The sequence below is a fragment of the Saccopteryx leptura genome, chromosome 6, assembly GCF_036850995.1.
Source record: "Saccopteryx leptura isolate mSacLep1 chromosome 6, mSacLep1_pri_phased_curated, whole genome shotgun sequence".
In the NCBI taxonomy this organism is placed as follows: domain Eukaryota; kingdom Metazoa; phylum Chordata; class Mammalia; order Chiroptera; family Emballonuridae; genus Saccopteryx; species Saccopteryx leptura.
In genome coordinates this window covers 86564463-86589415 of record NC_089508.1, presented here as the reverse complement: position 1 = coordinate 86589415, position 24953 = coordinate 86564463, and the positions used below count along the sequence as shown (strand labels likewise).

Sequence of the window (24953 nt, the reverse complement as noted above, 5' to 3'; positions counted from 1 at the left end):
ATCTCTGCGATTAGCATGTTGAAGAGAAAGCAGGACTTTGAAATCATTTACAGCAAACTTCAAACAGAACATATGACCACCCAGGAGGGATCAGAGTCCATGACAGCGTCTGGGGAAAGATTGGAATAGAACGGAATAAATTATTGAGTTCCAGTTACAAAGAAGAGCTAAATGTTGCATCATCATGATGGCTAGGACTTGTGATGTCTTGATTGAAACTAATAAAGCTGTTATACTAACAAAGAAATTAAGCCTTTGGAATGAATTACAAGTTGTAAAAGTAAATAAGTTGAATTACAGAAACATAATGAAAGTTAACATTTAAGATCTCATCATATGTTAACACTGTGATAAATACTTTAGATAGCATGTATGGTCAACTGGCACACATCTACTCCCATCACCTTCTGTGTGCCTTCTGGTATCGCAGGGGCTAGAAAGCTAAAATTTACATTCATTGACTTCCTAACAACTAGGATTCTGGAAGCAAAACAGAACACCAAATAAATGCACTCTCACAAGATTTTGAAGGTGGAAGAGAAAAGAGAAAAACATTTTCTGCTGCTGTTTTTTCTATGAGAGACAGTAGCTGCAGCCACTCAGCATTTCTGTGTCAAGACGATGACTTTGGAAGTGTCATGCATCAGTCGTAGCAGTATGGTCATGGCAGGGACATCTAGTTCCTGACCCTTGTGTCCCAGCTATGTTGTGACCTTGATCTGGTTAAGTCCACCCATGAGTCTCCACCTTCTACTCCTCCACATCTTCAAATAATTCAGGAAACATTCAATTTCTTGTATTATATTGCTTTCATCTAAAAATATCCAGAGAAAAGAATTTGTTTTTTGCACTTTAATCTGGCTAATTCTGAATTTGGCATTCAAATCAAGGTTTCATACAATAAAAGACCTAAATGTCAATGGGATGAAATAACTTGCTCAAGGTCACACAACTTTTAAATAGTAGAACTCAAGGTCAGATGCAAATTTAATCACAAAGATTTTTGCCTAACTGGTTTCTGTTAAACTGTGATGGTATGGGATCAAATACATAATAATCACGCACAAATTGCTGAAGATTTATTTATTTTGCTCTAAGCTACACAAGGGAAGTCTGTATCTTGTGCATTTTCTTTAAAGACTCCTATAGCAGGGCTCAGAATTTCACATCTAAAATAGTTCCATGATAAGTTACTGCTGAGAGAATAAATGACTAGTATTGTGATGAGTTCTATCAAAGAAAGTGACATCAAAAAATGAATATTCATATGATGACCTGCTTGGGGATAAGTCACTATAGTTGCAAAAATGTTTTTTATTTATATGTTTCTCACTCTTGATGCTTTTAACTGCCTCTGCAATAACAACTTTTTTTGAGAGAAGAAAAGAGAGAAAGAAACATCACCTCATTGTTTTATTTAGTTGTGCCATTGATTGCTTCGCATATGTACCCTGACCAGGGCTCAAATGGAGATCCCAGACTTGAGTGGGTGACCCCGGGGATCAAGCCGGTGACCTCGGTGCTCTGGGTGGCGCTCTATCCACTGCGCCAATGGCCAGAGCAATAACAAGTATATTTTACAAATATTATTTACAGAGCAGTTACAAATATTTTTCTGTTTCCTGTGTATACATTTTTGGTTTCTGTTGGGAAAATAGCTATATGACAAATTCTACTGCCACATTAAATACATCAAATGATAGAATATTCAGTCTATGAGGTTGTCCATTTAGGTCTACCTCATCCCATCTTTTTTTTTTTTTTTTTTTTTTCTTTTTTCATTTTTCTGAAGTTTGGAAACAGGGAGAGACAGTCAGACAGACTCCCGCATGCGCCCGACCGGGATCCACCCGGCACGCCCACCAGGGGCGACGCTCTGCCCACCAGGGGGCGATGCTCTGCCCACCCTGGGCGTCGCCATGTTGCGACCAGAGCCACTCTAGCGCCTGAGGCATAGGGCCACAGAGCCATCCCCAGCGCCCGGGCCATCTTTGCTCCAATGGAGCCTTGGCTGCGGGAGGGGAAGAGAGAGACAGAGAGGAAAGCGCGGCGGAGGGGTGGAGAAGCAAATGGGCGCTTCTCCTGTGTGCCCTGGCCGGGAATCGAACCCGGGTCCTCCGCACGCTAGGCCGACGCTCTACCGCTGAGCCAACCCAGCCAGGGCACCTCATCCCATCTTGTAGCCGCTCTTTTCTGAAAGAGTCTTTCTTTACAAATTATAAGTTAATGTTTCCAAGCCCAAATTCAAGGACACGTTTCTCCTAGAACCTTTGCAAATGCCTTGCCTCTGTTGACAGCCTTCAGCTGCCCAGGTGTAACGTCCACAGTCCTTCTTCCTAGTTTTCTGAATGGTTTCCTCTGTGCCTGTTAGCAATCGAGTTTTCTTCCACTGAATCGTTACGGTAATTTTTGGTAGCCCCTGCCTTCTCACAGGGCTGGTGGCCACCAAATCTGCTAAATTCCACATATTTTCTGTTAACTGCCAAACGTGTGTGTATTTTTAGGAGGAAATCTGATCCATATGCTTCTGAGTCATCTACAATGAAGTCACCTTACTGGGGAGAGCGACACTGAAAGTTGCAAAGTCTTGTAGAACCTCTTTTTCCCCGTTAGGAACAGGAAGTCAGGTGTGTGAAGAGCAAGTACCAGAACACTGCTGTGCTCAGGCTACTGGAAAAAACAGTCTCTATGAGGTTTCAGGGAGTGTCACTTTTTCAAGATGTTAGCCTCTTTATGTAGGTCTGCCTTTCAATGGATCTTGTAAATAATATCTTGGGTGTTGCTTTTGGGAGGTGATGGAACTGACCCCTTCCATGGGGCTCTCTTCTTATGTTCTAAGCAAGCTCCCCATCAACTGGCCAACGTTTTGTAGGCCTCTCTGTTCTAATTCCCAAGGCTGTTGCTGTAGCACTTGATATAAAGGCTGGTATATGTCCTGTGTGCCACCCACGTGACTATCCTAGATATTCCTATGCCCAGAGGAGCACTGGAGGATGAAAGGCCATGGCCCGACAGAGTCTGACCACAGATCTGCCTTCAGGGTCATCAGAACCACTGCACGGGGCTGGTCTATTTCTCTCATAAATAGGTCATGCTCAGCCATCCTCACAGTGCTGCAAATTGAACTGGAACTCTGTGCCTTGACACAGCCCAAACTGTCAACATTTGGGCAGTGACTCAGGGAAAAAGGGGTGATGAGAGTTCCACTGGCTGGGTTTTAAAGGACCTGGGAATCATATACACACATTCAAGTCAATCTGTGAACCCCACTGACATAAGAAGTAAATCCACCCTTCCTTTATCACACATAGTCTAAGATGATCAGTCTTTCCTGGCTTCTTTAAAATGTTCCATAATGTTCATTCACTCAGCAAACAGTTGTTGCTTTTGTCAGACCCTAGGCAAGGTACCAGGATGGAAAGAGAATTGAGACATAGTCCATGGCCTCAAGGAACTCATAACTCAGTAGAGTCAGGCAGACACAAAATAATCAAATAAGTATTGAGTGGTAGTGGGATATAGGATTAAGTATCAATTGTGGAGATCAAGTGACTTAAGTTCAAGCTCCAACTCTGCCACATCCTAGTTGTGGAGTCTTGGTTAATTACGTCATGTAACCTCTCAGCTTCAATAAATGAACGACTTATATAGAACCTGTTCTGTATATATAATAACTCTTACTATTATGACCTGTTACAGGGACTGTGTAGAAATATATGTGAGGTCCCACAAGAACACAGAAAAGGGTGATAAAATAATTGGGGATACCTAATTTGGAGGAAAGAGTGATGTCTGATCTGACTGTATTGCTAGGTGAAAATTACTGGGAAGAATACCTACCCATTATGTTAAGAGTTCCTTTTCTCCTGGAATTAACCTTAAATACTCTGACATAATGAGATGGAGATTGTACGCACACTGAGGCCACCTAGCTTTACAAACAGGTCTCAGGGCTCACAGCACCTGGAATTTCTATGTGCCCTGAAATTTCAGCATTTCTAGTTTCCTTGCCCCCTCCTCCTACTCTTTCTTGTCCAGATTATGAACTTGAACAGCCTTTGGCTTGGTCTGCACACCATTACCAGTGATCTTTCTAAAATACAAACTTGATGATTGCCCCTTCCCCCTATGAAATCCTCTCGGAATTTCCCATCCTTCAAGATAGAATCCACACACTTTAGTGTGGCCCATTCACTCTGCTCTTCTTGACATAGCCTCTGCCTCCCTCACCAGACTTACCTCTTAGCTTTCCAATACACGTTACCCTCAAAACTATCACCAGATTGGACAACCTCACGTACTGTTGTCTCTCTCTCCCCCATGGTTTTGTAAATGAATTCCTTTGCTTGAAACATTCTGCCTTTTATTCTCCTTCCTGATTCTGAAAAACTCTTCAAGACTCAGCTTGGATGTGACCTTCTGGCTTCCTTTCCTGACCCCCCACTCTGGGTTAGCTGTCCCTCTTCAGAGGCCTCCTTACACCTGCAGATTCCTCCATGACTCCTGTCTCCCTCGCAGCCTCTCTCCATGATGGGTTCCTTGGACTCATAGATCATGGTTCCCACCTGGCTCAGTCCTGACTCATGCAATGTTTGTGAATGAATCACAGAGCCTTAGACAGAACCTCAGCTACCCTCTTGCTGGTAGGTGCATGAATGCCTTCTGCAAAAAAAAATTAACTGGGTGCCCAATGAAGAGGCTGCCTCAAATGACAGCCTCTTCTGTGAGTAGGGGGAGAGTGGAAGACCATCTGGAGCAGAGACAAAAATCAGTACTACTCCTGGGTGAAGGGCCACTCATTCGAACTTCCTGATAATCAAAGTATAGCATGGTAAGGTCTTGGTTTCCTGACTAAAGGGTCTAACTAGAGCTGGTCTGCTTCTGAATGGTCCTTGGAGAGAGGGGAAGGGAGAGGAAGAGGCACATGGAGGGACAGCTCTGCATGGCCCTATTGTAATCGAGAGAGCAGCTGTGAGCTATACTGTACTCTAGAGAGCAGCTGTGACTGGGAACTAGCAGGTTTTAACTTCCTGGCCCAATTCTGGTGCCCATGTCAGCTGTCTCAGGGCCAAAGTCTGGCATCCTGCTAGATAAGTGTCTAAGCCAGAGGTCCCCAAACTTTTTACACAGGGGGCCAGTTCAGTGTCCCTCAGACCGTTGGAGGGCCGGACTATAAAAAAAACTATGAACAAATCCCTATGCACACTGCACATATCTTATTTTAAAGTAAAAAAACAAAACGGGAACAAATACAATATTTAAAATAAAGAACAAGTAAATTTAAATGAACAAACTGACCAGTATTTCAATGGAAACTATGGGCCTGCTTTTGGCTAATGAGATGGTCAATGTCTGGTTCCATATTTGTCACTGCTAGCTGTAACAAGTGATATGACAAGCTTCCAGAGCCGTGACGCGTGCATCCCGCGTCACCGGAAGTAGTACTGTACGTGAGCAATGCTGCACTTTGCCGTGCCACCGCATACAGTACTCCCGGAGCACAGGATGCAGATGCATGCTGTGCTCCTCACTGACCACCAATGAAAGAGGTGCCCCTTCTGGAAGTGCGGCGGGGGCCGGATAAATGGCCTCAGGAGGCCACATGTGGCCCATGGGCCATAGTTTGGGAACCCCTGGTCTAAGCATTAGGTAAGACAAAGCTTCTCCAACAAGACTATGTGGTAGCAAGAAATGCCTGCAGCGGCTGCCCATGCCCCAGTGATGCCAGGCCGTCTCCACCCCCATTTCAGATTCATGAAATCCCCCGGGGTCTTAGATAAATGTAAGGAGATTCTGGACTACCTACCGGGTTTGTGCTTGAATGATGATGAAAAACATGCAAGTTTATGGAGTGTTCGCGTTGACTGCACAGCGCTGAGGAACCAGTAGCCCATCAGGAGTGCCCTGTGGTTTGATGCTCTGATGGGCAGTCTTTCCCCCGTAGATGTTCACTGACTCCCAGCACCGTCACTAGAAATAAGCGCCAAGTGAGGTGTGGCTAAACAGGATGCAGTTTTTGTAACTGTCAGAGGAAGGGCAGTATCTATTTTGTTTTATTTTGCTTTAATTACGCAGTAATGAGATAACTGGAGACCAGAAATGAGGACTTTCAGATGTGAGGTTAACTCGGCAACGACATCTTGCCCAGCCCAGCGCCACTCGGCCTCCGCCATCTTTATCTCCCATTCCATTTGGCTCCGCAAGGCCACCTTTAAAACATGGGCAGAGCCCTCGCGCACCTGTGCCAAGGTAGTAACACCTTAATGATCATCTGCGATTCTGTGGCAGATACCAAAAATTTCAAACAGAAGGAATTTAATATAAAATGTTGGTTACACAAGTGATGGAACAGCCAGAGGTGACAAGGTTAGTGAAATAACCCAGAGATGAACTCTGTGGCAGAAGTCATGGCTTCCTCAGGCTGCAGGCATCAGGGGAGGAGGCATCGGGACCGCAGCCCAGGAGGCAGGCTCACCTGAGAGAGAGAGGGCCTCAGAGATGCGGCTACCGGGAGAGAAAGCTCATTACCTATGTCTCCCATTCTCTCTTCTACTCTGACCTCACGTTAAACCCAGCCAGAAAGAAGTCAGTCCACACGGACCCTGGGAAACCCAGCCTGCCATTCAGAAAACCAGAGGGAAAGGCAAGAAGCCACGTGAAGGCAACAGGACACCGCAGGCAGTGACCTCACCTCCTCCTGCTTGGCCTCCACTTCCTTCTCCATGATCTCAATACATCTTTCTTTAACACTTTTCCTTCCTTCTGTGTAGTCTTAAAAAAAGAAATGTCTTTGGTTTTCCTGAGAGCTAGAACTGGTATGAAATGCAACAGAAATACCTACAAAACCCAGAATGCATAAGGCAGACCCTCCCAGTTCCAGACTTCTCTAGAAGGTGAAGGAGCGAGCTTTCGGGATCAGGAGGCAAGGGTGCCTCTGACATCCCAGTATGGGAGGCGGGCAACCTGCTTGCAGGCGCCATCTTAGAAAAATGCCTCCTGCTGTGAAAAAGGTGCCAGTACCTCTCTCGATTTTTATGAGCCATAATAACAGACTCGCATGTTAACTAAATACGGTCAAGCTATTTCTATTAGACAAGTCACTGACATAAATGTGCACTTATTAAAATTGAAATCAAGAACAACTGTTCTTCCTGAGAGCGTCTTCACTGCCGTCTCCCTTTTATAGATGGCCAAGCCTGAAATGGTTGTCTGCATTAGAGTGAGGAGTTGGAAAGGGCACGAAGCCTGACCAGTGAACCGATTCCTGCCAGCCTTTCACTGAATTGCTTCTCTGACTTGGGAGAACTTGGCCGAAAGGGAACTGCACGGCTCTTCAGAAACTGGCAGGACAATGCTCCAGCACCAGCCATTTGAAACTTGAAAAGCAGAGTGGAGCCAAAAGATCTACTCGGTGCTCACAGAGATGCTTGGAGACCAAGACGGTATCACCTGCCGCCTGAGAATCTTAGTGCTAGCAGACTGGGTCCCTGATGCACCCCCAGAGTCCAATTCTGTGCCTGGCACATGACAGAAAACAATTATTTTAAAGTCAGAGGACCCTAGTCATTAATAACAAAATAATTCAAAGTCAAAGGACCCTAGTCAAAGGACCCTGTGCCACTCTTCGCTTCCCAGGGAAGCTCTCTGAGTCTCAGTCTCACCATCTGTAGAATGGGGATAATAATACAGCCTCATTTACTTCACAGCTAAGCTCATATTTGTGAGTTTGTTCTAGTTAGCAAATTCATTGATTTTATAATGCTTTAAATATTCTTTAAAAAAAAAGTCTGACACCAATGCTTGCAAACACATTTATTAAGATGCAGCCAAGCGAAATGTGTCAGCTCTGCCTCTTGAATACAATCTTCTTTACTGGTGCGTAACAATGCCCAAGGGCTGGGTGCGCAACATCACCAGAACCAAACGCCAGCTTCTCACAGACTTGGCCCAAACACTGCAGCCCAGAGCACCATTCCAAACTGCAAGAAATCTGAGGACGTTTCATTCAGTCTTTCTCCTCATTGTTATTGACAGACACACTTCAATTTTAATGGTCATTTCAGATCCTCATTAAAAAAAAAAAAAAAAAAAAAAAGCTGGTACTCTAATTTAGCAAAACGCGGCACTATCAGCGTGAAGGACAATGCAATACCACAGTAAAGCTGCTTTTCATCCACACTATCTAAATTGGAAACACTTTGCCATTCACGGGGGCTCTAATAACACATGCACATACGCAATGCCGGGCCTACCGGCCAGGGTGGACATCCACCCAGCATCTTCACTTTACTCTGGGTCCTTCTCTTCCTCTGAAAAATGGGGGACTGACTTCTTTGCCACAACGTTGTCCAGTCTCTGTCCTTGTAGATATGGGTTGACACTCTGAAAAAATATAGATGGTTTGGTATTATATCTGCACATCGGATATAGACATCTCACACAATAGATGAACGAGAACCACTGCTGGCCTATTGGGTTATCTGTAAGGTAACAATGGTACCTGCCACCTAACGAATGGCTACTCTAGTAAACTAACCAGTAACTCAGTGGGAGGAGAAACACTGTCTGGTGACACGTCTCATTGTGCCTTTCACACAGCTACGCAGTTCTTATTGATGCACTATGGCCCCCTCTTTTTTTTTTTTTTTTGGCACAAAGATTTGGAGTAAGCCAGCTAATATGCTCTCACTATTAACTTAGACGCACAAGCCCCAGATGAAAGAGAATTATTATTCTATGGCCTTATTTAGAGGGGAGAGAGACTCTGAAATGTATTAAATTATTTTACAATTTAATACATCTTTACAAGAAGAAGGTTCTAAAAATGACAGAGCAGGGCTGAGTTGAAATTAGTATTTGCAGACTGGTCACCGATCACTGTATTGTGTTGAGCCTTCCATACCAGTATTCTCCTAAAGAAGGCTCCCCCGGGTTTCAGCACCCTTTCCGCCTCGCCTCAGTCAAACTGAAAAGCTGAAGAAAAAGGAGGAAGTTATATGGAAGGATCCATCATTTTTGACTAAAGACTCCATAGTCTGAAATCTCTATTATCTGTTGGGATCCTGAATGAGTCCAGGTTTTTCCTTTCCTCTGTAATGCACATCTATTTTTTAAGGTTTGGATTTAAACTAGTAATTGCAGCTTTACAACATAGCCTTTAGCAAGCAGAAAAACTTCAAAAGTTTTGAAATATTAGTTTATTGACATCCCCTTCCAGTAACTGAACAAAAGTATAAGAAAGAAACTATAGTTAGAAATGATTATCAATCCCACTAGATATGAAGTCCTCAGGAATGAGCAGGCGCAGTTCACAGGTGGGTCTCTCCTGCCCGTGAACACGGTCTGCCATGACTCATGTGAAGGGTGAGCTGACGTTCTCCGAAGAGAACAAATGGAACCTGAGGTTAGTATTTGTAAATTTCCTTCCACATTCTGACTGGTAATGAATCATGGAAGTCCCAAATCACCCTGCAAAAATGCATCACAAACCAACTGGGAATTACAAAATATGCAATGTTCTCATAGATCTGAAAAGTGACATGTCACAAAAGACAGTGCTTTGTTGGGAAGGCATCTTTAAAATATTTTAAGTAACTAACATACTTTCTATACTAGGAAGATTGTCAACTATAATGTCCTGGCCAGGGTATCACATCAGAATCCTTGGGTAGGCAGAGCAAGTGTGAAGTGAAAAAGTGTATTCAACATTATAAATATTTTGGGTGATTTTTAGTAATAACATTTATTCTAAAAAGTCTAATACAGTGGTCCCCAACCCCCAGGCCGTGGACCGGGACCAGTCCGTGGGCCATTTGGTACCAGTCCACAGAGAAAGAATAAATAACTTACATTATTTCTGTTTTATTTATATTTAAGTCTGAATGATGTTTTATTTTTTGAAAATGATGAGATTCCCTTTGTTACATCTGTCTAAGACTCACTCTTGACGCTTGTCTCGGTCACGTTATACATTTATCCGTCCCACCCTAAAGGCCGGTCCGTGAAAATATTTTCTGACATTAAACCAGTCTGTGGCCCAAAAACGGTTGGGGACCACTGGCCTAATACATTAAAAAAGGATATTAGATGTTCGTGATTATCAACAATGGAATAAAAGGTTGATAGGTTTTTTTAAATAGTAGATCTCAAATATTAACAAGATACATCTTCAGAGTTAAAAAATTTGCAAAGTCATTTAAAGGTGAATTAACCTTTTACTCATGAAGCAAGTAGGAATTCAACTGAAAATGAGCAAGTATAGAAAGTTACATAACCCCAGCCGGGGCTCCATTGTAACTTTGGGGCAAACCCTCTTGGTGAGGGACGTTTATGGGAGACAGTCCGTCTGCCCAGACTCAGAGCGTGAGACAGACTGGAGGGAAGGGGAAGCAAATGAATGAGGAAGTGAAAGGAGCCATCAGCTGAACTTTTTTTGATGAATGTTTAACTATTACTATTGAATCCTAACTTTGAGAGTAATAATAATAATGATATTTGGTTTTAATTATCCTCTGAAGAACTTAAGGCACTTGTATATTTATCTTCTCCTTTGGGCAAGAAACTGGGAGGTCACCAAGTGGGCATTATTCACATTTCACCGCTGGAAGAACCCTGGGGATGCAACCCCTACTTTTCACATCCTCAGAACCATGCAGCAAGTGCTGAGCTCCACTGGAGAAAGCCTTAATTTTTCCCAGAAAGAAGGCCATCATTTATATTGATTCATGCACTCAAAGTGGTCAAGTCTTCAATGAAGATGGGAATACCATCTGAGGCCTGATGGCAGGGCGGGCAAGTGCTATTTCGCCAGCTGTCCTGAGAGGCTCATGGCTTACGGTGTGAGCATGGCCTGTCTTTGTAGATGCCTGAGAATAGAAAGAACTTGATAGCTCTGGGTCAAAGTGACCCTGATTTTCACAAATCCTAAGTCTATCCTGTGAGGAGGAAGTTGAGGCCAGAGAAAAACCTTTATAACATGTGTCCTAGCCAGAATTCTGATTTTGGTAAGCCTGGTCTCATCACTGAACCTAACTCGTGACCCACAGTCATTGCCCAAGTCAGGGCGGAGGGAATGGGGGGCCAGGAAGTAGACACAATTGAAGCTTCAGGCTGAGTTACTCATTGTGGGTCTATCATTGGTCTTACTTGGAAATGTCCTTTCCAAATGTCTTGTTGTGCCACAGGGAAATACTCGAACCATTTTACTGGTAAATTATGGGTATTCTGAGCTCCTGAAATAGAATTTCTTGATGTTCTCTCAAGACCACATAACACCCTTCAGACCCTTCCTGACACCATCTGCCACCGGAAACTGTCATCACCCGACAAAAACCCCTAATAACCCCGGTAACTCTCCTAAGGAAGACCTGTTTCCAGACGTCAAAACTGTGTCTCACATAGCAAACGGGCCCTGGGATTTCTGCATTTTGTCAGGCAGCAGAGGGGCTTGGGACTCTTTGTTGCAAGGGCCTGAGAATGAATGCAGAGTTCAAAAATTCCACACCCCCCTCAGCACTCTGTGACTGGATTCGGCAAAACTTTCAGCATGGCCACAGTGACCACTGTCCAGAGCCCCAGTTTTTGCCAGGATTCCGGCACTTGCTACTCTAAATAATCAGTCGGTGGCCTCGGGTACATGGTGTGGTTTGTATATTTTGACAAAAATGGTTCCTTTCTGGCAGCACTTTGCTATGTAATAGCAGGATTTTAACTTTTTCTCCTGCTGACCAGAAAATGATGGCAGGTGGCCAGTCACGGCTGTGTAGGAAGGCACCAGTGGCTAGTGGAGTGGACGGCGCTCACTGATTAAGCCCTGACGCCATCACATGCATGAGAAACCCAAGGCAAATGTGACCATCGGCTTTACGTGAGGAGACTCTGTAGTGCCCAGAACAAAATCCCACCCTGAGCAGCACTTGGGTGGTTAGTAAATTCAGAGGTCAGCAAACCAATATAATTGATCTGGTTGGTTTTTAAATCAATCTGACCAGGCCAAGAAAAAAAGATACGTAGGAAGAATGAGTTTTGTTCATCTCATCTCTTGTCCTCATATCCCTTCACGATTATTGCCTGGAGCATATTTTGCATCACTGCCTCGTTCGTTCGTTCCTGTCTTGGGCGTTTATATGACCGATGCAGCTGGGTGGGCAGTTGCCCGCAGTGGCCACAGACCCTCTGAGGAAAGACACGCCCTCATGTCCCACTCCCCACATTTCCCACGCCGTGAGAGAGGTGATGGAATGGCGTTACACTAAAAATCACATGCGAAAGCCAGAGAAAGCCATCCTAGACACCAAGGGCAGACTTTCTGGGCCCGGCCCTCGTCACTGGGAACCACTGTTCTCCCCTCCCAGGACTGCGTGTGAAAGGACGCTGCTACGTTCCAACAACTGAAGGTCACAGCTTGTCACCAGCCCCGCTCAGGAAGCTCCCAGGCATCCCAACAGCCCAGCCAGCAGCGCGTTACCCTCCGCCTTCGTCTCTGTCCTCCCTTCATCTTCTCGTACAGGAGTTTCTTGTTCTAGAGTGGGAAGAAAGACAGCAAATGCAGAAGTATGGATCAAATTTGATGATCGTCTATTTTAAAAGCAACACTTGGTGCGTCCTCTGGATATTTGCATACACATATTTTGGAAACAAAAGGAGATGAAAGGAATGTTGTGGCAGAAAGATAAACCACAAGGGAAAAGCTGGTGGTTGGGCAGCTTTGAATAAAATTTCCTGCAATGCCCTGAGGCACACCAGTGTCATCAGCAATCATATAAACAGGAAAATACGACATTCTTAAACCCAAGAGGCGTTGGAAACCCATCTCCTCACTTTGAACAGCCTTAGCTAAAAACAAACAATTTTACCTCACTTTACTGTGGTGTCTAACTCCCTTTATATGAGCTGTACACATAAACTGTTCTCTAGAGTAGCGTCTGCCTATTAATAACAATCCTCTCGGTAAATAAATGAAGCCCTCGGACGTCTGCAGCCTTTCCTCCTATGGCTCAAGTCAGTGCACCCAGTCAAGATAATCGGAAAACCATTTGGTCTATAACAGTTTTAATAGAGTGAACCTTTTAAAAACTTCCAAAAAACCTCTTGGCAGAAGGAAAGTTATGTTGGGGGGAAAAAAACGGGATCTGTTTCCACAGTTTGTATAAGTGTTTCCACATATTGCTGCATTTCAAACACATAGGGGACTTCAATGAGTCTGGAGTATCAGACACATGCACAGCAGATTTCGCTGCTGCTGAGCCCACGGATGACAGACACGTAACCTGGAGGCACAACTGGAGTAGGGGAACTCGGGGGCCTTACTGGAGTCGTTGTTTTAATTTGATTTTTAATCAGAAGGGAAATAATGTACTAAAAAGGTGATTCATCTTATTCTAAATACAGTATCCCTGACATTGATTTAAAAAAAAAAAAAAGGAGATGACAGGATTTTGGTAAGAAACAAGTTTACACAGCACTTGTATCCTCTAAACTGTCTGGATAGAAAGGTTTTTTTTTCTTTTTATGGTAGATTTGGAAATGAAAATGACAACTGCCAAGACTGAGCTTTGTAATTTTCATGTTCATTAAAACCTACCTCACGCGCAATTGCAGTTCACAATGTGTATCTCTCGCCCAACCTCCACTGTGCCGGGAAGCGCACCAGGGAGGGTAGGAGCCTACGCTGGCAGGAGGCCGGGACTGGCCAGGCCTGTCTCACGCTCGCTGGGGGGACCGATTGCGTTAATATCAGATGAAGTCCGGCCATTTGTGACAATATGGATGGACCTCGAGGGTATTACGCTAAATGAAATAAGTCAGACAGAGAAAGACTAATACCATATGATTTTACTTATATGTGGAATATGGGGGGGGGGACCCTAAAAACAACAAAACAAAAGCAAACTCAGAGGCAGACAACAGATTGGTGGTGAACAGAGAGGAAGGGGGTGGGGGGAGGGCAAATGGGTAAAAGGGGGGGGGTTAATTATATGATGACGAATGGAAACTAGACTTTGGGTGGCGAACTTGCTATAGTGGATACAATATTGAATTATAATGTTATACCCTGACACTTACATATGTTATAAACCAATGTTCTTAATTGAAAGTATACATACATACATATATTTATACACATACATATATATGAAGAAGGGGTGCACGTGCAGATCATTCACTCAGGAGTGAGTCCTGTCATCTGTAGTTGCCTTTCTGGGGTGGATGTAACAATTCCCGATGCACAGAGAATGTCCTGGGGCTTGTGCCGGAGCTGGGGGAGTGGGCTGGGGGAGGGGGAGGAGCTTCTTCACGGGCACCTCTATGTCCTGCTGCCTCGGCAGGAGGGAGTGAGCGCACAGGGACTGAGAGCTGGAACCCGGAGTGGGACAGCCGGTCAGCCATGGTGGAGTTCCACTGTGCTGCCAGCAGGGTAGAGGCGGCATAATTTTAGTTACTCTCGTTTAGAAGACCATAGGTCAAACTGTGTCCATAAAAGCCTTCATTCAAAAGGAAGTGCCAAAGGTCTGACAAGTCTTCCTCTCGAAGATGGTCCCTGGGTTTCCCTAAAGGCTCGGGTCAGGATTAGCAGGATGATGCTGTCCCACCTCCGCATGAAATTGGCTGGGGCATTGCGATGATCCCTGCTTTGTATGGATTTAAAGGCAGGGACTGGCAGGTATAATGTGGGTAAAAGAAGTCCACGAGGAAAGCAGCCCCCGCTCCTGACACCCATTCCTTGTGGATGGGGCGTAGGGAGGTGAGTGGGGAGCCTGCTCCCCATGTGAGTAGCAGGTTTGAGTTCATAAAGACGGCTTTCCGTCGTGCCATCGAGATTTTGAACAATTGCCTAGATGTTGGTTTCAAATTCCACTCCTAAGTGGATCCAGGGAAGTTTCTTGGAGAAATGTCTGATTCCAGGTCTAGGGCAGGGAAAACACAAGGCTGTATAAAGTTGGATTGTCTAATTAGGCCAGAAACTTAGGAAGTGCTTAGAAAATGATGGGACATGTCAACGAGAAAGAAAAGCAAGTTTGCACAGACTCCCACTGGCTAAATCTAGGACAGTTTGAACACCAAAATAAGTAACAGGCATTGATAAATCCATATGGATATTGTTTAGATAAACAAAATTTTAAGTAAATGGAAGGAAGGAAGGAAGGAAGGAAGGAAGGAAGGAAGAAAGGAAGGAAGGAAGGAAGGAAGGAAGGAAGGAAGGAAGGAAGGAAGGAAGGAAGGAAGGAAGGGAGGGAGAGGGAAGGAGGGAGGAAGAAAGGGAGGGAGGGAGGGAGAGAGAGAGAGATGGATAAAGGGGGTAACTCTTGCTTAGAGTGCCAAGCAACAAACGCATAAAGAATAATAGAGTAAGAAAGCCACCACTGAAAAGACCATAGTTATCACTGATTCTGGAGAGGATCATCAATGGATACTAAAAGTGTTGGTTAAAAGTTTAATGGAGACAGAATATTTAGACAGTCTCAGAGTATCTCCCACAGATCAATTATTAATTTCCAAAGGAAAAATGGAATTGCACACTGGAAAAAACTGGCAGACACACTTTAACTAGGTTTCCACCAACTCTGGGACAACCTGGCATCACATACCTTCTGATGTAAAACAAAGAACATAATAGAAAGGTTATCTCCAGTGTGATCTAATGGAGAAATGAGACAAATACCAAAGGAAGAGCGTTTGACTCTTCAGTTATGATGAGGTCCTGAACAGCACAGAAGTGCAGAGAGGGTCCTTGTCTCCCATTCCTCCCCTGGCTCAGGCTCCGGCCAGGATCACCTGCTTCAGGTTAAGGAAGAGCCCCTAATTGCCCAAGCTGCTCATGAAAAGATGTGATAAGCATTGCAAAAGAGAAGTATTTGTTGTCCAGACAGCTTTTCCCTGAGTCACACTGTGTGAGGAACGTGGGAGGGGGAGAGTGACTGGCATCCCCAGAAGCCAGCCTTTGGCCACAGCCACCCAGTGCTGTGGGCACACACATGGCCTGGAAGGCAGCCAGGCCTAGACAGGACTCCACAGGATCACTGTGCAGGACACATGCTGAGAGAAGAACAATGGAAGAGGTAAGGAATTCATCCACTTTTTAAAGAACTCCTGGAGTCCGTTTGGTTCAAATCCCAGCTCTGCCAGTCATCAGCTCTGTCATATTGGGCAGCCTATTCAAAGTCCCTAAGCCTGGATTTTCTCATCTGTAAAGTGAGGGTGATAGGGATGGGCACATTGAATGAGATAATTCATGTGAAGTATTTAACATAGTGACTGGTGTATAGTATGTGCTCAGTAAATATTATTATCTATTAGTGTATTATAAAAAACAATTATTATTCATCTCTGTATTCCAATCACCTAACAGATCTGGAAGGCATACAATGTGCATTTAATAAATTTGTCTTGATACAATAACAAAGATAAAAATACAGGAAACAAGACAGACATTAATACTTATATACTGCTCACAAATATTAGGGGATGAAGCGATAAAATATCCCCTAATTTTTGTGTGCAGTATATATGAATCACTGCTAAAGACTCAGCTTAACTCCAGCGAATGTCAAAAACGGGGCTATGTTATTAGTAAATAAAGAATCAGGGTCTTGAATGCAGTTTCACATGAAAGATAATTACTCTGTTAACTTAAAGGATGGCTGAACTTAAGACAAGCTTGAGGCCATCATTCTATAGATAACACTGAGGAAGACTTGTGGATCTCAACTTAGAAAAGCAAAACATGGCCTGACCTGTGGTGGCGCAGTAGATAAGGCATCGACCTGGAACACTGAGGCCGTGGGTTTGAAACCCTGGGCTTGCCTGGTCAAGGCACATATGGGAGTTGATGCTTCCTGCTCCTCCCCTTCTCTCTCTCTCTCTCTATCTCTCTCTCTCTCTCTCCTGTCTCTCTAATGAATAAATAAAATCTAAAAAAAAAAAAAAAGAAAAACATGGCCCTGCCGGTTTGCTCAGTGGATAGAGTATCGGCCCAGCTTATGAACATCCCAGGTTCAATCACCCGTCAGGGCACACGAGAAAAGCAACCATCTGCTTCTCCCCCCCTTCTCTCTCTTCCCCTTCTGCAATCAGTGACTCGATTGATTTGAGCATCACCCTGGGCACTTGAGTTGGTCCAAGCATCACTCTAAAGCATTAAAAATAGCTCAGTTGATTTGAGCATCTGCCCCAGATGGGGGTTGCCAGATCCATCCTGGTCAGGAGCATGTAGGAGTCTGTCTATCTCCCCTCCTCTCACTTAAAAAAAAAAAAAAAAAAAAAAAAAAAGCAAGACATACCTAATTCACACTTCCATATGAAGATCAAGCAAACCAGGTTTTACTGCTAGGTGGTAATGAGAAAATAAATGAAGAAAACTTAAGTTTAAACAAACATAACATATAATTATAGATGATAAAAGATGTGTGAGCATTGGTCCGTGATCACTGATTTGTAAAAAGCACTTCCATTTTCATATAGTCCTAACTTCTATGCTTGAGCTCTGATGCAGACAAAGAATAGCAATGACAGAAAACAAACTGGTATTTAAAGAAGGATGCAAAGAAGATGAAGGATGGTGGCTGGCCCCTTACTGGAGTGCTGAGACTGAGTGCAACTTGGTGAGAGAAATCTGTAAAAGTTTATTAAGAAGAGGCCAGGAAAGTTGGCAAGAGAGAAGCCTCCCTTTCTCCTGCTTCCCCACCTGGGATCTCTGCCCTCCGTCAGCCAGACTCATTTCCAGCCTGCCAATTATGCAGGGTACCTTCTCACCTGACACCTCAGTGCTGCCCTTTAGAGCAGCTCTGACTTCCTCAATGGCTGCTGGACAATGGGTCACGTGAGCCCTCAGTCCCGGATCTCCCTCTACCCTATGCTCCGTCCTTCCTGGGAACCATTCCCCGTGCTCATGGCAGAGCTGAAACACCCTGCTGAACAGTGCTAGGTGTGGTGCATTCTGTGTTCACGCAGTTCTTCTCGCCCCAAAAACCGCAAACTCTATGAAGACCAGGACCATGTCTTCATGACCACTGCACACTGAGCGCCTGGCACAGTGCCTAAAACAAAGCAGGCCTCGGATAGATACTTGATCTTTGCTGAACCTGCCCCTGGCTTCCGTTTGGCAATACTTCTGCCCGTCTCTTGTGGATTCTTCTGGGATCCTCTGTGATCTTGTACTCTTCCCTCCTCTCTGCTCCCTTCTTTCTTTCCCACTTCCCTCTCTCCTCTTCTCCTTTCTTTTTAAGATTCCCTCAGAGGGAAAGTTCATACCATCCACTTCATATAAACCTGACATAAATCTTTTCCCCTCATGCTATATTTATGCCACATACTAGTTCTAGTCAGTCCCTGGCCTCCTTTTAAATGTTAGATTCTCAACATGTTGGTGAGATTCACCTGAACTCACTATGTTCCTAGCCTCCACAGCAGGAATTACTTCCTATATTTTTTCCTGCCTATAGTCCCTTCTACCACCAGAGTAAGTTCCTTAATAGAGCCCTTTTGTGATTCTAGTCTCCTATGCAAGAACCTATGGATGTTTGCCAATTTAATTCAACATACTCAAATTCTACTAGTAGGCTTCAACATGGCTCCCCACACCAATTCTCCCCAACAGAGCTGCTTATGAAAAAAAGAAAAATAGAATAACACATATTGGAGGAAGCAAGATTAATTTGGGGGGGGGTGTTGTTGCTTTGTTGTTTTAAGACAGGAACTGGGTGCATGTTGAAGGTTGCCTATTGAAGCAACTCAGTGGCAATGTTAAAGCAGAAGATGAAAAAACTGAAAACGGTCATCAGTGAGAACGGACATCTCTCTCTAACACAGTGTAAAAGGAAGGAAGAGAAGTTAGTCCTGAGACTACAAAATTCTTAGTAAAGTCGGAAGCAAGGTTAGATGCCAGTAATGAGCTGAAATGGGATTGATGGCTTTAGAAGGGCTTAGGCAGTGCCGAATATCCACTCATTCACTCAGTCCACTGATGTAATGACTATCTACTAATAGGCAAATTAACACTCCTCGTCTTTTTCCACTTTTCTCACATGGCTTCCGCATTCAATCACATCGGCCCAAACACAGGAACATAGCCACATTCCTGTTCAGCTGGGATCTTATTTGGCTCGTTGTTCTAGCCTGTTACGACCATCTTGAATCCCAACTCTGTCATTCCATACTGGCCCTTCCAACTTTGTGTCATCCTTTGAGAATCTGATAAGTACACGTTCTATATATTTTTTTTATTGCAAACATTTATAAAAATGTGGACATGCAGGATGCCATGTGAGATCTCTGTCCCTATTGATGTGGACTGTTTAACGAGCTCCTTTTGGGGGCTGTTCTTTTGCCCGGGCTGTGCCTCTGCACTGTTTCCAATAGGGGATCATGAAAGATCTCATCAAACGCTTTGCTGAAGTCCAAGTGCACCACGCTCACTTCATCTCCCTCATCAGGCTGGCAAGTCAACGAACAGTGCTGGCAAGTAGAATACAATTAGTCTGACAAAACTTGTTGTTAGCAAACCTGTGCCAGATGGTCATGACTTCTCTTTCCAAGTGCTTAAAAACAATTTCCTTAACTGGCAATTATAGATTCTTGCTTGGTATTGACAGCAAGTTCACGGCTGCACATTTCAGATTCTTTTTTCTCTCTCTTAGAAACATACAACTGTTTCTAAGCTTCTGGCACTGTTTTCCCTAGGTCTGCAGAGGTCATTACCTTTAGTCTAGAGACAAAAATTTGCAAATTTTCTCAGTAACCTTTAAAAACAAATCACATACTTCCTATAAGAACTGCATGAAACCCTGGTGGGATGTTAGGGTGTATTATGATGCAGACGGTGGGGCAGATCAAAGTAGAAGCCTCTGCAGATCAGAGCTGAAGAGATGGGTTCGGGTCATCGCTTCCTTAAATGGGCTGGTACATTGTGGCCTGGAGTATGGTTTGGACTTGTAATTCCTAAAGTCCTTCTCAAGCAGAGATTTATAAAAACTCAGCTACTGAGCAGTTTTTCTGCTCTCTCTGCACCCGTACCGCTCACCTCCGCCATCAGCACGTGCAGGGAAGCAGAGTATAAAACCCACTGGTGATTAAGACTGGACTTACCCACTTGCCCAAGCCCGGGTAGTCATGTTCTGGATCATAAAGGTGCTGGTGCAGTTGGAATTCTCGACTGAACTCTGCTGTGTCCGGAGTGTTTTCTAGACATCCGTCATCTACTGCAAACAGCAAAAGGCTTTTGAGGGACAGCCAAGGCATTTATCATTATTCTAAGAGTTAATTTAATAAAAACAACTAGACATGCAAAAGTCAGACTATATTCTCATCAGTCCCTCTAAGTCACTTCCCTTTGGGATTTGTCCCTCCCAAACTCTCACTTGTCCTTCTACCTGAGCTGAGACTGGTTGGCTACCCATCAAACCCACTTCTCCGTCCCCCTCCGCCACAGCCAATTTCCCAGCTGTGCTACGCAATCGGGTGGCGCTGTGTACATGAGCCAATGGACGTGGGCAGAAGTGAGGTATTCCACCTTCCAGGCCTAACCCATCCAAACCTGCTAAATGACCCCCACTCCCTGTCTCACACCCGCCTCGTTGTTCCGCTTGCTCCATGCGGCCAACAACTGTGTATCTTTATGCTTGACAACTGTGGATGTCAAGTGTAAAGATAAAAGATGGCAGTCTGAGTTGCTGAACCTCCCGCCCCCACTGCACCCTCTCCCACCTCTGGCAGGACTTCACACGAGTGAGAACACAAGTCTTCTTGTGTTATACCACTACAATTTTTATCTGTTATAACAGCAAGTATTTCCTTAAGTTCCATCGCACATGACTCACTCCGCTTTCCCTTGGGTGAGCTCCTTAGCAACAATCAGCTCTTGGAGAACGTTGTGCAAGAACAACAACAATCACTAGACAGTACTTGAGGTTGTATGGTACGGAAGTAATGGGGTAAACTCTGAGCTCAGACCAGAGCTCAGGGTTCAAATTCTGGCTTCTAAGAGGCAGGTAGGTTTAGTTCCTTCGAAAAGTTAACTTGGTGTCTCTAAGTCCATTCATTCATCTGTGAGATGGGAACACCCCTATACTGACCTTACAGGGCTGCCATGAGAAATAGATGGTCACATAGTAAGCACCGGCACCCGCCAGGTTTGTTCTTTGTTTTACTTCCTCGCCCACCATCTCTCTTTAAATGACAGTGTATACTATCACTGCACTTTGAAATAAAGCATGTCTTCCACTCAAACCCAAGAAAGATTATCTCTCTTTGCCGCTGCTGTTACCTAAACTCTATCGTTACTAGACACCATGCTCTAAAAATGAGTCATTTCTGTCTCAGTAGACAACAGTTTAAATAAGGGAAGAGGGGAAGGATTGCGGATTTTGTGCAGGGCTAGGGGAAGGAAGAGTCCCTTTTCACAGGGATAATGAGCCATCAAAGTCAATGCTGAAAGGGATAAATACAATCAGCCAGGTGGTCCAGTGCCCAGAGACAGCCCTGCTGCCTTCCCCAGCTTTAGGCAGCCGTCTCTCAGCTTGCAGCGTGAAGCCCGTGCAAAGTCAAGCATTCTGAACGAATCCTTTACATGGCTCTGTTGTGGCTCCCCACTTTTCACTAAACTATTTACCAAACTGCTGCATCCACAGCAATGAACGTAGAGTAAGAGGAGAGCAAAGGGTGTGAATTCTGGCAGCTCGCACAGGGCGGCCTCACAGCCTTTCAGCAATTGCTTCTCAAGTAGCTCGGGGGTCCAGACTGCCAGGTACAAACAAAGCCCCGTTCTGAGAGTCAAAGGCATCTCTGGTGACAACGTGCCCTAGAACTCATGTCTTCCCCCACCATGGTCTCTGAGTTCTGCTGCTCTCTCCAGCGGGAGGGGGCTGTGATTCCGAGGGGAACATGGCATTGGAGGGGGAAGTCAAGGTTTTATTCTTGGATTGCTCAACTGGGTGGTGTCTTGGTTGTCAGCAAGGCATATCTAAAGCAATTTCTTACAAATAATGACCTCATCTACAAGTGATTTCCTTTTTAGAATGCAAATTATGGTAGAACAAAGACTGAGAACTATGTCAGCTTAGTGGGAAGATAACAAAGGAAAAGACAAATAAATTGTGACAAGAAAAGGTCTGGGAGTTGGGTTTTTATCCAACTCTGTCAGCCCACCTCACAGCGATGTCTCAGATAGCCTAAGTGCTTCATTACATCTGTATTTTTCTATTATCGGGATAACCCACAATGCATGTTTTTTAAAGGCACTGACTGTGTCTTCATTTTAACAGATGAAGAGACCGAGGTCCTGGGAAGTAAAGTGACTACTGTAGTAAAGACCAGAACTCAGATCTCTTGGCTCTAACTGCTTCTCTTTCCATTCTTCTGTTAACGGTAGTTCTCAAACTTTAGTTTGCACCACAGTCACTTGGCAGGCAAGTTAATATACAGATTGTTGGCTCCTACCCTGAGTTATGATTCAGTAGGTCAGCTTGCATTCCCAACAAGTTTGCAGGTAATGTTAATGCTGCAGGTCCTGGAACCATACTTTAAGAACCACTGCACTATATCTAGTCTACTTAACCACATCCCCACGGGGACTGTTGGACTTCAAACTCTAAACTGGTCTTTCTTCCTACCCATCCAAACCTCTACAGCAAGTGAAATGTGGCAGAAGTGATCAGCTCTGTGCAGTGACTCAGGTTTTCACATTGGCTTGCCACATCCAACTACTTTGGTTGTTCCATTGCAGGATGGAGGCTCTGTGCCCCATGAAAAATAAAGACCTCACCCTAAATGAAAAGAAGAATATCTTTCAGACAGAGTGTCTTCCAGACAGAACCTGCATTGTGCTTACAAAAAGCTAAGGGCCCAATGCTGTCATAAGTTTCAGAGCAAGGCAATTTGGCACGGTGGTTGAGCGCATGGTGCTGAATCAGGTAGACCTAAGATTGAGTCTACTTGCTACATAGATAACCTTGGCCATGTTGCTTTCCAAGCTTTAGTTTCCATATATGTAAAGTAAAAATACGTACCAACTACTATTATTAAGCCTGGGGAAAAAGACCACTTGGGTGCTAAAAGTTAGCATGAATCCAAGGAGAAAGAGGCAGTGCTTATTAGTGACAAAGCTAATTATAATCCGGGTGCCATTTAATGAGCCTTTACTCTGTGCTAGGTGCTACCTCAAGTGCTTAACATGGATAATTTCATTTAATTCTTACAACAATCTCCATTTTGCAAATGAAGAAACTAAAGTGCACTGTAGTTAATTAACTTGTTCAAGGTCACATATTCTGACCTTGGGTTTGAATTCAGGTAGTCTGAGTCTAGAGCCACTACTCTTAACCACCAAGGTAAGCTGCTCAAAGCCCAATAATTGTAGCCCACTCACTATTCATTCAATTGGCATTAGGAAGTAAGGAAGTGGGAAGAATACACAAGTAGCAAGGAAAATTTCAAACTTTTTCCTTAGCCAACTTCTTATCTTACTGGACCCTTTTCCTCTGCCATGCCACCTCCTGACCCTTAAGGAAACCTTTCAGGATAGATGTTACCTAGTTGAGACATGGTTGAAATGTCAATTGTCAAGAGAAGTAAGAAAAACAAATGGGCATGGGTAATCCACAAACTGAATAACTAGTTCCAACGACACTAAAAATGGGCAGCAGTTATAAAATAAAAGAAGGGGGGGGGGGAATTCTCCCTACAGAAAAGAGCATCTATTCCTACTTCCAAAGGGGGAGACAGACAGAAGGTAAAGCCTCGGCAAGGGTATATCTGAATACCAGAACTCACCAAAGAATGTATTCTAGAATAAATGTCCCTCTCCAATCCACTTATAAGTACATGAATGCTCACTGTACTAGAAATATGTTTCTAATAATATTTGTAGCTGATGTTAGAGAATTTTAAATTTCCTCCCAAAGCTCCTGCCATACATGCGAACCAAAGGGCATGTCCATTACCTGTTTTCCCAACAGGACAAGGATTTGGAGGGTCTGGGTAACCCTGATCCTCACTGAAGTCCTTGGGAATGTTGTCACCAGTCAACTCTGCCACAATGTTTGGGATGTTGCCAAAAGGACCCAAGTGCTGCAGACCTTCATGAGCTCCACCTGCCAGGAAATCAGAAGTAGTTCCTTTCAGTGCTATTAAATTCATCTCAACAAATATTTCTTCAGGCATGGGATGCACTGTGCTCTATGCAGGAAGAGAGAAAAAGAATCAAACAATTTCTGCCTCCATGAAAATTTTTAAATTTTAAAAATTTAGCTGTGGAAACAGACATATACTATGCATATATCATTTCCACACAAAGTACGTTATACATGTGCTATAATAGAAATTTCAACACAGCATTATAGGAGCATAGAAAAGGGAGAGTTTCATTCAACTGATAATGACTTGGACCAGTTAGAACTTGAGTGACCCTGACTCCGATGGGCAGGGCTTTGGAAGCTGGGCCTGGAGCTTGTGGGCTGGGAGAGAAGGGGTGTGGGAAGAGAAAGGTGATAACAGGCTGAATGACCACACATACCCATAAAAAGATGGGTAAAGAAAAAAGTCACTATCCTCTTACCATTCTAGGGTCTTTCTCTCGCTCTCTCTTTAATTGCCCTGACCGGGATTGAATCTGCACATTGGTTGTTAATTGATTGCTTTCTCATATGTGCCTTGACTGCGGGCCTTCAGCAGACTGAGTAACCCCTTGCTCAAGCCAGCGATCTTGGGTCCAAGCTGGTGAGCTTTGCTCAAACCAGATGAGCCCGTGCTCAAGCTGGCGACCTTGGGGTCTCGAACCTGGGTCCTCTGCATCCCAGTCTGATGCTCTGTCCACTGTGCCACCGCCTCATCAGGCAAACCCACACATTGGTATATCAAGATGAAACTCTAACCAGCTGAGCTACCCAGTCAGGGACTTTTTTATTTTTAATTGCTTGACTAATTTTTCTAATTTCTCTTTTTTATTTATTGATTTTCTTTAA

At 44.2% G+C, this 24953-nt stretch overlaps 1 protein-coding gene across 2 annotated transcripts in view; it reads right to left on the bottom strand.

Annotated features, from left to right (window-relative positions):
* Window positions 1–7797: 7797 nt before the first annotated feature.
* SCG5 (secretogranin V) overlaps window positions 7798–24953 on the bottom strand; it is a 57499-nt gene continuing 40343 nt past the window's right edge. Inside the window, exons 2-5 of one of the 2 annotated variants that reach the window (XM_066342006.1) lie at window positions 23934–24083; window positions 20083–20195; window positions 12467–12520; window positions 7798–8382 (exon numbers count right to left, since the gene is read on the bottom strand). In XM_066342006.1, the coding sequence (XP_066198103.1) occupies window positions 8287–8382; window positions 12467–12520; window positions 20083–20195; window positions 23934–24083 (413 nt within the window). In that variant the 3' untranslated portion in view covers window positions 7798–8286. The remainder of the gene's footprint in view (window positions 8383–12466; window positions 12521–20082; window positions 20196–23933; window positions 24084–24953) is intronic. The other variant, XM_066342007.1, reaches the window with a different exon arrangement.